The sequence below is a fragment of the Cupressus sempervirens genome, chromosome 6 (assembly GCF_028749045.1).
Source record: "Cupressus sempervirens isolate cs-2001-9-10 chromosome 6, ASM2874904v1, whole genome shotgun sequence".
NCBI lineage: Eukaryota > Viridiplantae > Streptophyta > Pinopsida > Cupressales > Cupressaceae > Cupressus > Cupressus sempervirens.
The window spans coordinates 135110975-135128334 of record NC_143123.1 but is presented as its reverse complement, the minus strand read 5'-3'; the positions used below and the strand labels follow the sequence as shown (position 1 = coordinate 135128334).

The 17360-nt window shown below is 34.4% G+C and overlaps 1 protein-coding gene across 2 annotated transcripts in view; it reads right to left on the bottom strand.

Annotated features, from left to right (window-relative positions):
• Positions 1-6026: 6026 nt before the first annotated feature.
• Positions 6027-17360, bottom strand: part of LOC149551583 (Aldolase-type TIM barrel family protein) — a 166433-nt gene continuing 155099 nt past the window's right edge. Inside the window, exons 8-10 of one of the 2 annotated variants that reach the window (XM_089787099.1) lie at positions 7074-7201; positions 6801-6869; positions 6027-6726 (exon numbers count right to left, since the gene is read on the bottom strand). In XM_089787099.1, coding sequence (XP_089643225.1) covers positions 6708-6726; positions 6801-6869; positions 7074-7201 — 216 coding nt within the window. In that variant the 3' untranslated portion in view covers positions 6027-6707. Of the gene's footprint in view, positions 6727-6800; positions 6870-7069; positions 7202-17360 lie in introns of those variants that run through there. The other variant, XM_089787100.1, reaches the window with a different exon arrangement.

The window sequence follows — 17360 nt, the reverse complement described above, 5'->3', positions numbered from 1 at the left end:
AAACGAATTTTATTTAATTAAAAATTTTAAATAATAAAATTATAATATATTCAATTTTTATAATAGATTAAACTTTTTAAATATTTAATAAATAAATATTAATTGCATAGATATAGTTGTAAATTTTAATTTATTAATAATTTTGCTTAAATATTAATAAATTAACAATTATTAGTGGGATTAAAATAAGTAATTAGATCTAATGAATATTGATTAATTTAATTAAAATTAGTTTAATTAAGTTAATTAATAATGAATGTTATTTGACTAAATTATAAATTTGGATATTGATTTAATGAAAGTTATTATAGAACTGGGTTATTCGAAAAAAGGTAGTTGTGAAAACTTTGTTACTTGAATTCGACATTAAACTAAAACACAAACCTTACCTTAACTTAAATAATATACTTTCAGATCCAATCTCTGAGACTTTGATGTTGTCTTTGTACTTTGAATGTTTTGGGGTTGGTTTAGCGTTGACCAGTTCAGGTTGTTACCAGAGGCTCGGGGTTGTGAATGTGATGTCTTGATGATTTGGTCTCGATCTTTCTTAACCTGACCATGGTAATGTGATGAAGTGCTCGATGACATGATTGTGTTTACTGTTTGTGATTGCTTTCCAGTTTCCTTGTGTGAAGCTGAGATGTATGTAATTGAGAATACCTAACTTAACCATTTTTGAGTCTCGATCAGTTATATTTGATAACCATTTCTGAGTCTCGATCAGTTATACTTGTATTACTTTCTGGTTGCTCATTAGAGAACCATTGGATTTTGTGACTTATCATTGATGCCTTCAGTTGCAGATAGAGAATTGTCGTGATTACATGATTACTATTTGATGTTATCTGTTGCTCAGGAAGAACTGATATATTTTGTGGATTATCTTTTTATGATATTTTCAGTTGCTCGTATAGGACTGAGATGGTTTTATTATGATTCTTTGATTTACGAGTTCATGAGCTAGGGTAGGTTATCTATGTGTAGAGTCGGGAAGTGGCTTGCAATGGGGGTCGGAGCCCTAAGAGGCTGCCTTGAGAAACCCATTGTAAGTCGTTTTTAATAAGTGAAAACATTTACACTAAATGAGAGAAAATGAACCTAACAAGATAATTGTATGTTCTCTCCCATGCCATGAGTGCTAGTACAGACTAGGATGGGGTAGAGAGGACGCTTGGTTATGACCTTGCATTCCATAGTATGCCTCGTCAGTACGAGAGGATACTAGTGGCCGCAGGATCAGTAGGGACCCGGGATTCCTAAGGGATTGCTCGGGTAACTTCTACATGACTTTTGCGATGACACTTTCCCGCTTGCATATTAGGATCCTACGTGTCTTGTGGTACCTCTGGGATTTAGATGTCGATCTTTTTAGGAACCCTTGAGTTAGCATACTTTTAGGATTTCCTGAACTTAGAGAGTATTTATGATTATAGGTTTTGTTATCCTATTTGGGACTTGAGACTATCTCCTCAGCGCGGTGGGAGTGGACCATTTAAGTTCCACGCGGTCGGGTGGTAGTGCTTTTACTCTTACCATTGAGATCCGTTCCGTGGTCACCGTGGCTGGAGATTTCGTGATTGGCATTTACCTACACTATGTTCTTGGATTAGTATGATGGATGGTTAGATTTTATGATAGATGTTTTATCATTATGGATGTATGGATGTATCATGTATGGTGAATAGTTTCATATATTTTTATTGTACTTTGTATCATGGATTTGAGGATGTTGTATCTTGATCTTTACATATGTATATTCTTTTAAGCCTTTCATACCCTGTGACATGTACAGTGGATGAATGAGCATTCTGAATTAATTTGCCAAGGAGCATTCAGAACAAATGTATATTATGGACATTGGAGTTTCTGATTATTCTTTTCTATGTATGTGATAGTTGTTAGACTTAGAATTAATTAAATTTAAACGTGACTCAACGTCTTGGGATCTTTAAGAAATGTAACTTGCAATGTATGTTTGTCGATGATTACATGTTAGTGCTTCCGCTACTATTTGTTTGATGTGTATGTCATACTTTCTTACTTTAAAAAAAAAAAATGTTTAGCAAACTTAGTGAAACTTTAGGTTAATTCTTTTGGATCCCTTGGCGGGGCGTTACAGAGGAAGCCAAAAAAATGATTTACAAATTGAAATTTTTATAACTTAGATAACTAGGAAAGGCAAAAGCATGACTCACAAATTTTTGGAAAAATGGTTGTAGACAAGGAAAGAGGGATCGACACAACAATAATCTTGGAATCCGTGAATCACATGACATCTTTTTTGGGAGAAGTAACAAAAATGTGGCTTTCCTTGATACTTATAGTTGAGCATCCACTAGTTGTTCATTTAGTTATGAGGGTGTTAGGGAGAGGATTTATGTGTTCACATCACAAATACCATGTCTGCAAAAATATATCTACAATGTGTTTGGCCTTTGCACTAAGTTTGGGGGCAAACAAAAATGTAAAGAAAATGTTGCAGATGCTCTTCAAGCATGCCTAGCTTAGAGAAATTGACTTGGTATTAGTTGATGTGGACAAGGACATGGTGTCAATATTGCAACAATATTACCAAATTGTTAATGACTGTAGTTTTGAATTGAATGATTTCAATTGATGAAGTCAAATGTTTGAATGGTCTATAGGCCTTAAACATTTGATATCTATTGTTCACCATTAGGAATCTACGAGCCAAAGATTAAAATTAAGATTTGCAAAGCCTAAATCTAACATTTGATATCTATCGTTCACCATTAGGTATCTACGAGCCAAAGATTAAAATTAAGATTTACAAAGCCTAAATCTAATATAACTTAAACATGATATCAGAGATAGATTAATTTCTTCACCCATGAATGATGAAAATAACAATGGAAATTTGATAATTTTTCTATGATTTGCTAAGAAATATGCCTCTTGTGACCATCAACTCATTAAAAAACTGCATACACAATTTGCTAAAAACAACATAAAGAAATGCAGCAATATGGCTTACATAGACATATGTTAACTGAAACATACATGATGATAACAAATGCTGGTTAGTGAAACTTGGAACACCAATCTAAGCAAACACTAGTAATCCAAAGAAATTGCCCACGAGAGTAGCATAATGGAGGGATAATCCTTTCATGAAGCAGAGGGAAAAGCCAAGAATAAAACTTTCACCAATGTCAGTGTGTTTAAGTTTGTGGACAAAAAATGCTAGGACATAAAAGTGGAAATCTTGAAAATTAGGCATGTAGCTAACTATGCCATTGGCTATAATGAGTTAACAGTAGTACACTGTGTTGTTTATTTGGATAGAAATCATCCTTCCTAGCAAAGAGAGTGTTAATGATTATAGCTTCAATCAAATGATTCAAATCAACGAAATCAAATGTTTGAATGGCCTATAAGCCTTAGACATGTCATATCTATCCTTCACCATCATGTATCTAAAAGACAAATAAATTTTTTTTTTTCTAAACCTAAATCTGATCAAACAACACTGACCAAGGGTGCAATTAGCTTCCTTTCATTCTGTTAGTGGAGCTGAAGGAAAAACTAGGTGATATTGTTAGAAACTTGGAATTTCTCTAGCATTTGGCAAGTATCTTTCCTCCCCATACGAAGTGGATAAGATCATATATAGAGAGAGAAGGTATGTGGGTTGATTGTGATAGCAATAATGACAAGGAGGCTGAGGAAAATAAATTATCAATGCTACCAAACTATGGTGAAGAGTGGATAGAGAATTACTCTTGCCCACAAGCACTACAATCCTCATTTCTCAATCATTGCTCGTGGAATCGATAACAAGAAAGCAAGAAGAGAAATGAGGAAAAGGGGAGCAAAGGTAAAGGAAGGGCAACCCTCAATAATGCAATGTGCCGCTCTAAGGATAAGAAGAAAAAGAAAGTCGAAGGACCATGTTGCTACTTTTGTCATGGATATTTTATTTTTTATATTTAAAAATGTCAAAATCATAAACTGATTGACACCAAATGTAAAAATTCCATGATAGAATTGAGGGTATAGATATGATAAGTATTTATACACGAAGTGCAGTCAAAACTTAAAATGGTCGCAATTTTGCAATAGCATGGAATCTAGGCCTATATTAGTAGTACAAGCATGTCATTCTATGTAATTAGAAGAACAATAATACAAGGAGTGTTGACCCAACTTAATGATTAATATACTAAAATAAAATATTAAAAAAAAACCTGAAAAGAATATTTGTGTTAAGAAAGAAAAACAAGATGGTGCATAATTCAAGAAAGATTACACAACATTAAAAATTTGAAAGACACTTGAATAATATGTTTAGGAGTATGAGTGTTATGAAAGAAAACTAAGGAGGATGGTGTATAATTCAACAAAGGTAACATGACATCAAAAAATTGAAAGAGAGACTTCGATAATTTAAAGAAGATTATCAACAAAGAAAATGAAGGAAGATGGTCACTACATTCTCATTGCATACTTGTTACATCGTAAAACATTTTTTACTTCTACTACATAGTACACTAATATTCGCATCATAATTCATTAGTACATTTTATCTAGAGTAGAACTTGGAACTACCAACCATACATACATTTATTATTCTGCATTCATAATTCAGTAAATTTAGCCATTACATTGCATTATATAACAATGTCCAATAAGTTAAAAAGGGGACATTACAATTGGTATCAAAGCCAACCATCTTGAGAAAATGATCCATCATGATCAAATAGACAAACAATCACAAACTGATTTTAGGCATCTCCAAGAACAAATCAAGGAAGAATAGAAAAATGGAAAATCATAAAATGATATTTCACTCAATGACTATATGGAGATCAGACTCCAAAAACGGTCTAATAGAAGACTTTGACCTTTGGATGCTCAATGACCTTAAGAAACTCAAACTTTCCCAATTTGATGGAAAAAGAAAGACATCAACACGTTCAAGGACCCAAAAATTAAACACTTATTTCCTATAAATCCTATGATTGAGGAAGAAGCCAGTTTTGTGTGCATTTGTAAGAAAATGCCTTGAATATCCCTTCAACACTAGGTAAATGGAACTATGGAACACGAATAGATTTTGCACCACTGAATTAAAGCATATAAATCTTCATTGGCTTTCCATCTAATTTAACTTAACTAAGAAAATTCATTCAGTAAAAATAAATCAAATCGTAATGTGTAGAGAATTTGAAAATTTTTTACGCTTGTTAAATGGGCAAAAGCTGTGCCAAGCTTTAGAAATAGACTAAGTTACTGCTTCGAGTTTGATTCAAAGTTCGAGTTTGGAGAACCAGTTTGCTGCGGCTAAATTTTGGAAAGGGGTTTGGGTTCGTTTGTACAAATACATATAAAAACTATATATACATATTTATGAAGCTTAGAAGCATGAGTTAAAATTAGAATGTCACAGTGTATCATAAATCATATAATTTAAACAACAAAAACATCAAAAACTTTTAAACTTGTAATCATAGCATCATGAATTGTGATCATACCATCATATACTTAAAATTCAACATCAAAGATTCAAAACATTAAAATTAAATCGTAAGAGCAAGTTCAAGTATCATTGTTTCAATAAATTAAAGATAATGGCAAAGCGCTGTGCTGTAAATTCCTGGTGGTCTTCATGGCAGGGATGGTAGGGAACTTGTATATCCAGATTGTTTGTAAACTATTCTTTATATGAGGCTCTTACTATTATAAACTGTTACTCTATAAATTTCCGGGATGTACAATGGCATCATCCATCCATATTTTAAGCGTACAGAGTAAGGTTTTATCCATATTGGTTCTAAACTAGACTTTATGAGAGGCTCTTAAATTGTTACTCTAAAAGTTTCTGGTATGTAATAGTAATCTGTAATCTCAACAATGTCATCAGCCCATCACTATTCTGCCTAATGGTCCATACTCTAGTTTAAAGTTAGATCTTAATGTATAAAGAGTTTTGAAGGTTTTCTCCATATTTGTGAAAGCACAAATTCATCAATAATAAAGCCCATTTTAAAGGATACATGAGATGCTCCTTGAACAGACAAATATTTATGACAATTCCGCATGGAATTAGCTTTAAATACCAACATTGGCAAACCTGTGTAAATTTTGTTTCTGTAATAATTTAATAAATGTCTATAGACATCAATCAGCACTGAATGATGGATACAGAATAATATAATTGATCACGGTCCGGGCGAAATGCTGAAGAAAATAATATGAATAGGTATCACATTTTTCTGTTTGTTGAAATATTAAAATAATTATCAGGGTAAGCTAAATGTCATCCACATGGTCAATGTCCTGATGACATGTTGGAAAATAGCAGTTGTCAGGATTCTCCTATGGGCTGCAGCTGAAAAATATTTTTTGGTTTGAAAGGCCAACTAACCAATGCTTTAAAACAATGCAAGCTCTATTCAGATTTAGATCAACACACTTTAATGTCATTTCCAAATGCAATGACTATATTATACTCCATTTAAAGGTTTCCCTGGCTGTAGATTTCTACTACATTTTGCAAGGGAAGATATCATGTAAACACATCATACTCCTATTGTGAGGTTACAGTATATTGTATGGCCAATTGACTGCAAGGCATTTTACTACTGCAGATGTGTTTATGGAAAAGTATAACATTGTTTTGCAGGTGTGCGAGGCTGGAATGTTGACAATTTCAATGACTGGGAAGCTAATGAGCACTGTCGTCAACATAGTTTAAGCTTCCTGCATCCAGATTAATGTGATGTTAGAATTCAAGTACTGTTTCTACTAGACTTGGACAAGGAATTACCACTCACCTTGTAACAGCCAATAAGTCACGATCTTCTAGAACTGTTCTATAGAAGTCTCCTTGTCCATAAAGGTCACTGCAATTCTCAGGAGTACAAAAGCTACAAGTTAGCATATAAGTTCACAAATTCAAGATTGGGTCCTTGATTGGTTGGATTTGTTTATCCATGTTAGAGATATAAGCATAAAACCAGATAATCGATAAGAATAACAGAACAGAAAATACGATAGCAATGATTGTAAATGGCTGTGGATGGATGAGAAAAATGACAAGAACTCACGCCAAGTCTGCTAATGTTTGAGCCTTGGTAATAGCCTTTCCCTCAGGAAGTTCGATAAAAGAATGATGATTGATCATCTCCTTCAAAGTATGTTTTGTGTACTTTAAACTATTCTCCCATAAAAGGCTCTGCAAATATGAACTGTGATTAAGTTTAAGGCTTTAACTTGAAAACTACATATCAAGCAAGATACACGTGCATTCTAAAAATACCTTGATTAATAGTTATGTTAATTAATTTAAAAATAAAATAAATAAAAGATGAAAAGAAATTTTATCATAGGATGCAATGCAAGGAAAAACTATGGCGATAAAGACAATCTGAAATATTTATGGTTTCATAAATAAGGTGATTTTCAAGAAACTAAACTTTTCTTTTTAAGGTAGAAGGAACATGAATCGCCATGTGTGTGGTGGGGGGGTTTGTGGAAGCAGCAATGTGGGGATAGGTGATACATTTGCAAGTGGGTGTGTATGTGTGTGCATGGACATGTGAGTATTGAGCATACATGTGTAAGAGCCACCTCAATTGCATAGATGGTTATATAAACTGCTCCATTTAGACAGAGAAGGTTCTACCGAGGCTAATGAAGCGTTTCATTGCTAGGAAAAACAATCAACTCAATAAATGGTAGACGAAAAATTATCAATACGCTAGAATCTAGACCAGTCACTAACTTAATGCATCTTCCTAGCCAAGTATACAGATAAACTTCCAAAATTCAAGGGTTTCAGTATTTGCCTATAATCCCCTTGCTGTATCTCTCAATATTACTCATTCCCTGTTTATATCCTCCAAAACAGTAGCAGATGTATTACAATAGGCTACATTTTCAAGCCATGAAGCTAGTACAAAGGGTCCATTTCTCAAGCAAAATGAATGAATATGGAGGACAATGTCTCCAAGCTAATTGTCACAACCATTTTCTTAATTCATAAATATTTAGAATTATATATAGATATTATATTTATTTTGTTATATTGTATTAAATTAATCACATGATTTTGAAATTATGATATAAATATATTTATGAACTTTAGCTTAGGGAATTGAATGATCTTAACGTCAAGAGACTGTTTTCGAGGAAGTAACATTTAAGTCAAAGGAACCTCGTGGAGATGGGAGTTCATAGATCACAGCAGGTAGTTGCTACTCAATAAATGGAGCTTTCTCTGGATTAAACTAGTAGTCTTAACTGCATAGCTGAATGTAGTAAAAAAAGACAGAATTTTTGGCAGAGGATCAACTCCAAAAGGGGGTAGAAGCTCCACTTTGCAGATAGGGGTGACGGTTAAGCTTGGAGGGATGACTTTCTGAGCATGGGCAGTGGAGATTTTGCTACAGCAGTAAAAATAATATTGGTCCTCATCCATGGGAGAAAGCACATAATCACAGCCACAATCTGCCTGTTTGCAATATAGAAGATGGACTGCAGAGCTAACTGGAAAGAAAACCTCTTCACCATTTCTGATTCTCTCTAATAATTTAAGATATTACTAACTTCTTAACCTATGATTACACGCACACAGAACTCTTTTCATCATTGGCAAATGTAATCAGTTTCTAGATGCCCGAGAATCATGACAATACAGTGTTAAGAAATACCCTAATATTATAACAGCAGCTATACATATTTATTTCGTTTGAAAATATGGTGTATCGAGATCTCAGTTTTATTGTATTACACTCCAAGCTGATCAGTCAAGTCTTGGTTTAGTCACTCTGTTGCATACATGTCTCATAGAGAAATTACAACTAATTATTTCTATTAGTGATATCAGATTTCCACAATCCATAAAAATTATTACAAAACATTCAGGCTAGATTGTGTTAAGAGTTTCTTCCATCAAAGTTTTGGATCACACTCACATCTCCTTGAGGCGTGTGAAGTTGTGCTCCCACTTTATGCATGTAGGCTTTGCCTGAGCATTCCAATGATAATATCTGACAAAAGTCTACAATAACATGATTGACACGTGTTGATATCCTATTCCAAGCTCCCTTTTTGGTTTAGGAAGGGAGGACATTGGTCAAAGATTGGTTTTACTAGCCATTTTGTGTTTGCTAGAAAGAATCTAAAGCCCTTTCAACCAATTCACTTGCTGCAATCTTGTAATTACTGACTGCGTTCACATGGCTTGCTGATGCTTCCATGGTTTGAATACATATTTACCAGAGTACTTCCGACCAAATGAAGAAATCCACCATCATTATGCTTTGATGGCAGCCCTACTCTATTCGAAAGCTCCCATTTTGTTACAAGTGGGAAAAATGCCAGCAAAAGTTGGTGGAATCGGCCTTGCACATGCCAATAGCATTTGTTTGATTAATTTGTAAACCTTTCAACAACTCCATTTTCTACAAATCTCGCAATCAGAACAGTCCATGAGATAATGTCTATTTGAAGTGTTCTGTCAAACAACTCTTGTGCATTCTTTGTTTTCCCTCTTTTCATGTACATGTTAGAGCATTTATAACAATAGTGATCGACATAAATCCACTTTTCTTTATGCATTGTGATAATGTATACTATGCTCAACCTCTAATTAAGCACCAGTGAGTCATATACAAAACCCTTGCTGATCTGAAGCTTCCCTTTTGGCATAAACAAGAAGGATATCAGCAAGGAATTTGGTTTCATATTTGCCAATCACATTCATTCTGAATTTCTCAAAGTTTTCACTTGTCCACGTTCTAGGCCGATAAAATATTGTCCTATGAACTGTTGGTATGATGAGGATTGTAAGCCCATCCATCAACTCCTCCGATGCAAGAAATCTCTTTCCATTGCCAAAATAGAAGTGCCCTTTGGACCTCCCCCGTCTGCCCCCCTAAGACCACGTGGCACACTCTCTTACCCTGTCACTCCCCCACCCACCTTGAGTTGGACTAGAACTTGATGGTTTCTCATACTTTTGTGCTTTACAACATCCCCAACTAGCTCCCCATCTAGACCAACCATCCCCCCTCCTACCATCTCTTTGCTTACATGATTATTAGGGAAGTGAGAATCATGAACGCTAGTACAGTTGCTGATAGAGAAGGCTTTTCAGCTGAGCTTTTCAAACATGGCTTTACTATACTTGGTGCTTACCCTATTGACATCTTTAATTAGGTGGTCTGCATGGGGATTATGCCCTCTGGTCCTACCACATCATTCCTTTGATACATAAGGCAGGCCCTACCTCCAATCCTAGTAATTACAGGACCATCATGGTTAGATACACTTTCTCCTAGCTTTATGCCACATCTCTCAACATTCTCCTCTCCAAGGAGTTGTATGAGCATCACATTTGTGCTAGAGGTTAGGCTGGTTTCAACTAGGATTACCAAATGATGGACCATATTGTAATTCTCTATTTGATCATCAAGGAGGCTCATCATCATTTCTCGAAGTTTTATCATTTTTTTGGACTTCTGCAACCCTTTAACATGGTTTCGTGGTGGGACCTTTTTTAGAGGCTTTGAGACATTGTTATTGTAACATCTCGTTTTCCCAGGTCTAAGTTAACAACTAACATTTTTGAAGAAATGCAGTTATTGCTTCATTTTCATAGGAAGTCAGTTAAGTCAGTTTCGTTCATATGAAAGGGTTTGACGGTTAAAAACAGTTAAACAAAATTTCTTAATTAAGAACTTAAAACACCATCAATGAATTTACTATAGGAATTAAAATCCACATACCATGGAATTTGAACCAAGAAGTCATTGTAGGGATGATTTTGCAACCACTCAGGTTAGTCCATAAATACCACTATAACAATATCAAATAACAACTACCATCAAAAACCGCTATATCAAAATCAAGTGATGAATACCATTATATTAAAATTGGGCATCACATACCACTGTATCAATTAGGGCATCGATTACCATTGGATCATTTAGGGCTTCAAATACCACTATATCACTTAGGGCTTCAATTACCACTGGGTCATTTAGGGCATTAGATACCATTGTATCAATTAGGGCTTCAGATACCACTGAAGGGCTTCAGTTACCACTGTATCATTTAGGGTTCCAAATACCACTGAATTAATTAGGGCTCCAGATACAATTGTATCATTCCTTTCCTTCCAATTACTTAACTGTGGCAATAACATAAGATTAGAAGATTAATCTTACTTTCTTGCATATACATCATAAAAGTGATAATACCTATTTCTAAAATCAATTGAATGTGTAGCTTATCCTTGTCTATTGTACGTTCGACAACTTGGGGAGAGTTCAAACATTGTCAGGGGCTTAACCACCCAACCTCGGACCTTAACTTATTTTCCCCACACAATCTCCAATGAGAAAGGCCCTCCTTACCTAGAATTAGACTTGGAACATTTATCATCTACTGAGCATCCTAGTATTTAAACACTCCATTTGACTTGACAACAGGAGGATACAATTAACAGGATCATACATGAACTATTAAATAATTCAAATAAAAATGATAAACATTGTTATGTCATAACTGATACTATTTCATGTTATTGCACATTCCTTTCTCTCACCTCATCGCCCGTTTCCTTGGCTACACAGTTGAGCAACTCCCCAGTGTTCAGAATTCTTAGAACAATCAGTTCTGTCAATTATACAAGAAGATTACATGCATCCAACATTTCACAATCTGTGATTACATGATTATGTTCTTAAAGGATTCTAGAATCTGATTCTAATATCTAGTGGCATAATAATTTATGGATCCATACCATGGTTACTTGGCTTTCAATTGCCATGGACAAGGTTAAATTTAAAAGTCAATCTGTATTTCAAACTAGATATCATCATGATAAATGTTGAGAATTGCTGCTATGAAATTCGATGTTATTGTACTTTTAATATCAAGTTTTATTGCATTTGGAAAACTCTCCCGTAAGGGATACTATTCGACTCTTTTTATGATGATTCTGGAAAACTATGAAAGCTTTGAAGAAAATCATTATCAATGACATAGATTATATAGCAAAGCTTAAAATGTGATCCTGAACAAGAAGGAAGTTTTTGAGCATAGCCGACTGCTATAGAAAATCAAATATAACTTGCAATCTATTGTTATGGAATTTGAAAGCATGGAGTATGCAACAAACTCATACTGTAGCCTTGAGATAAATCTGGAAAAGAAGGAATCTTGTGAATCTAACTGGCTGTTAAAAAATGATGTTGATATGGCATTACATGACCTGATGAAGTGCGGAGCTGTCTGAAACTTATAATTTGATTTGAAATCAGTTTCCCTCTAGTTTCTTGAAGGCGTCACCTTCAACACATATACCTCTAATTCCTAGCCGAAAATACTTGCATGGCAAAGGGAAAAATCGCTCTGTCTGAATCAAGGTTAAAATTTGATAAGTGCAGGGGGTATCGATAGAAGTAAGAACTGGCAATGCGAAAAGAGTTCGGTGTTAGAGAGGCGAGGAGAATTGAAAACAATAGTAAAGAGAATCCAAAAATGTAAAAAGGTGTCTGACTCCTCTCACGGCTTCCATTTTATAAGGTCTAGCCGTGACTTCTTGGCTTCCATAACTTTAAAGATTATTTGCCCATTCAAATTCCAAGCATTAAATTGATTGGAAAAAGAGAAGGAAAATAAAATAAAAAGGTTGGATGAGAAGTTGGAAAGACTAAAGTTTGATTATTGCCAATTTATCATGCCAAGTGTTTTAATCGGTTAAAAGCAAATAATATTAAAAAGAAAAGAATGGAGTTGGAAGATTATAATTCAAATATTATAATTCAAATGTTATTATATTTTGAATATTATTATAATCTTATATTTATATATGTACATGTAAATATATTAACAAGGTGACATCATTTTTATATTTATATGCACGTATATAAATATATCTATTATAATAATAAAGTGAAAGATCAAATTAAATCCTTTAAGGTACGTTTTATATTTCAACTCAATTATTTATGGTTCTCAAATTATTTATTTAAATAGCTCATGCGGGTCCCACAGATGTATCCTGTTTCAAGTCGCTAGGTTCTCAACCCATTTGCCCAATGATGGTGATGCTCCTGTGCCTAATTCTTTTCTGACAATGCTTCCACCCCTTTGACGTGTTTTCTGCAAGGAAATTCTCAATAATTAAATTATATTATCATAATAAATTATTTAATCACAAATAATCATAACGGTTAACCATCTTCTCAATTCCATGAATTCGTGATAAATGATCAACTAACTTGTTATCTTCACTTGAAATTATAATGACTAATCATCTTACCATTTCGCAAGATTATAACAAATTAAACTGCCAACTAACTTCATGTGAACCTCAATGGCTACATTTTAAATTAGATCAAAAATTGGGATGTAACATACCATTCCCCTTGTGTTTCATCGTCCTCGATGAAATTGTAACGAACATTATAAGTGAGCTTTTACAATTGGAATGTAATATAATATTACCCTTTGTGTTTCATCGTCCTTGATGATCTCTGCAAATTAAACACTAAAAGAATATTCCAAATACAAAATGTATATTATAGCATCGTGATATCATTTCCTTTCAAAATTGGATCAAAATCTAAATTATACTCAAAACTCAAGGTCCATTTTATTTCAATGTTTCTAGAAAGATACTTGCATGATATCATAAAATTAAACACTTACTCATTTGAGTTCACTTTACTGTACTTGTGGTCTTCTCAGCATCAATTGAGTTGATTCTATTTCATATTCTTGTCATACTCATGTGACACCCATCATATCATTAGTTCGATTCCATATTGATATCTTCATTTAAGAAATTTTTCAGGGTTCAATAACTGAGTAAGATAAGTATTCAAAATTGGAATCCTTCAACTAGCAAGTTCTAGGTCATAACTTGATCATAATTTAAATCACTTATACATTTGGCATATGACACTTATTAATGGGTAGATCATCCTTGCAAACTTACAGGTCACCTGAAAAAGGTTAATGAATCCATGTTTTTCCATTTATATAACCTAGCCTTCATGCCCATCTCGTAACATTTCATTAGAATAATCATCTCATGATAGAATATACACTTCATCTCCATGACAATATACAACTCAGTATGTAAAGTCAACATCGCATGTGTATTATACACGTATAGCAGTGTGTCACAAGGTAAAAACATGATATACTATGCAAGATCATCATACATCTAATCAAGATCATAAGCATCTGAAATAAATCTCATGAGTAGCTCATCATTCATCTATAAACATTTGGAAGTTTATTATTTCCATTTGTGTGACCTAGGATTCCATGCCCATCTTGTCAGTGTAATGTTTTAAGGAAAAACTCAAGTCAAACAAAAGTTTACATTTGTAAACAAGCATTGATAGTTTCAATTATGCAAGTGTGCTTACTCCATATATAAGCACAAAATGATCTTGTCGTTTAATCAACACTACAAAGGATCATGGTTCACAATTTTGTTTTCCTTCAGTTCAAGTTCAAGTATAGATAACAATTTATTTCTACCATTTCATAAGAACAGGAATATAATTGCATCAAGTATATGCTAAGAACATTCAATTGAGAAGAATTATTTAGTCATCATCATGGATTTTGATAACATGTTATCAAGATTAACATAGAAACTGTTTTGGATTGTGCAAGCTTTGGCCTCGAACCATACTTATCCCCACACATTCTAACATATTAGAATAGCTTCCTTGGAATGTTCTTCAGTCAAGTCACCGAGCAACCGGGTGGTTTGAGTGCTCAATCAATTATACCTATATAATTGACGTCTACAGACATCAAGTGATCATAGAATGACACATATGCCTATAAATTACCTTGGCCAAGGATTTCCGTTTGGGTTCAATGACCCGATCACCACCATTCGACTTGCCAATCATTTCATCTTTTTAATTCTGTTTCATCTTTATGATTTTGCAGTTTATGCATTTGTTCATTTCATATCATCTCAGCCCTTTCTGGCTATTTTGGATGATTTCCCAATGTGATTTTTCTAGTTTGATTGTAATATCCAATTATGTGAAATAAATCTTTTTCAACATTTACATTTTCAATTTCTCAAAACAAAGTGTTGGGCCCAAGGTTTCAGAATTGAACCCAGCGCTCTAATACCATACGTAACATGTTTTCTTGGAGCTAAATTAACAACTAACATTTTCGAAGAAATACAATTATTACTTCATTTTCATAGGAAGTTAGTTAAAATCAATTTCGTTCATATGAAAGGGTTTGACGGTTAAAAACAATTAAACAAAATTTCTTAATTAAGAACTTAAAACACTATCAATGGATTTACTATAGGAATTAAAATCCACATACCATGGAATTTGAACCAAGAAGTCATTGTTGGGATGCTTCTGCAACCACTCAGGTTAGTCTACAAATACCACCATAACAATATCAAATAACAACTACCATCCAAAACCGCTATATCAAAATCAAGTGATGAGTACCATTATATTAAATTAGGGCATCACATACCATTGTATCAATTAGGGCATTGATTACCACTGGATCATTTAGGGCTTCAGATACCACTGTTATCACTTAGAGCTTCAATTACCACTAGATCATTTAGGGCATCAGATACCACTTGATAGAGGTCCACTCTGATACCACTGACGAAGGGCCACACCACCCTTACCAACTCATAACCAAGAATGCAACAAGATCTCTCAAGATCCAATCCAAACCCAAGCTAGCCTAGATCCACACTCTGGTAGAAACCTCTGAGATCTCAACTTGTGCTCGCAAGCCACCAAGCAACCTCCTTGTTTCTAAACCGCAGTCACTAGCTCTTCTCACAAACCTAATCCAAGATCCAAGTGTAAACTGCCTCACATTCGGCGCTCTGTCTACACACTCACAACTCCATCACAATCCTGCTGTAAACTGCCTCACATTCGGCGCTCTGTCCACAGTCTTAAGAAAGCTCACTCTTCACTTTCTCCTCTTTCTCTTTCACACATTCAAGCTTTTCCTTCCAAAGCTTCTACTTCTCAAGCTACTCCTCCTCAAGCTTCCACTTCTCAAGCTACTCCTTGAGCTTCTATTCCTCAAGCTTCCCCTTGAACTTGATTAGAAATGCTCATATGCCTTGCTTAAATAGGCACTTACCATCCCATGCATGACTTATCCACAACCTTTTAGAATTCCTCCACAACCTTCTACAATATCCACAACTTTCTACAATATTCATAATTTTATAGAATTCTTCCCACACACCTCGATAAATGGAATGACAACCATTTATTTTTTTATTTTTTCTATTATGCCACCTATGCACCTCAAAAATAGAAATCCCCTTTTCCTTTCTTTTTTTCTTTTTTCCCCTTTTTATTTTTTTATTATTTCTCCTCTAATTTTCATCACTTTCTCTCTCCTCCAGAATTTTAAAATTTTTTTTTCCAATATATATATTTTTTTCAATAATATATATATATTTTTTCTCAATAATTTTCCATGCAAGATGCTCCTGCATCAGACTCCCTCGGTAGATAGAAAAGTGTGTCCCACACTTTGACACAAAAAAAGAAAGATCTACCACCATCTTCATCTTCACCATAGGTTTCCACCTCAACAAGGACAAGAAAACCACCATGCAAATCTTCCACATTTGCATTACTCTATCAAACACCAGAATCTCAAACATCCAATCAACATGCTCACTCCCAAGAACAAACTCAACATAATGCTTCAACAGAAAACTCTCATCCACATCGGCAACTAGTGAATTCACACCCGTAGCAACAAACTCTGCATCAACAACAACCAAGTCCACATTAGCAGCAATATGTAAATTTCCATCAACACAAGCCAAACTCTCAACACTAGCAATCTCATTGCTCACAACAAGATGGTCTGTAAGATACAAGTCACCACCAACAACAACTGGATCATCCATAACTGAGTGCGCCACAATCTTCATGTCAGACTCAACCAACTGACCACGAAAACCAACCTCTGTCCCAACATCAACAACGTTAGGAATATCTTCAGCAACAACCTCTAGTTGCTCTGCAGGTTCTGCATCAGACTCCACAAATTGATTAGCAAAACCAACCTCTTCCACCTTGACCTTCTTAGCTTGATTAGCCAATCTAGCATCCAATCGAGAAATCATCTTAGAAAAATTCCTCTCCACTATATCATAGATTTTCGCAATCATCTTAGGGTCCAATCCTCTTGGAGCCATCTCCCAAGATCTTCGTAAACCCTCTACAACAAATCCTTCCCACACTCTTTGTGACAACCTCGAATTGTTTGCAAGTCAGATCGCAACCTACCACATCACAAGTCTAGGACAACGGATTTGCAATCCACCA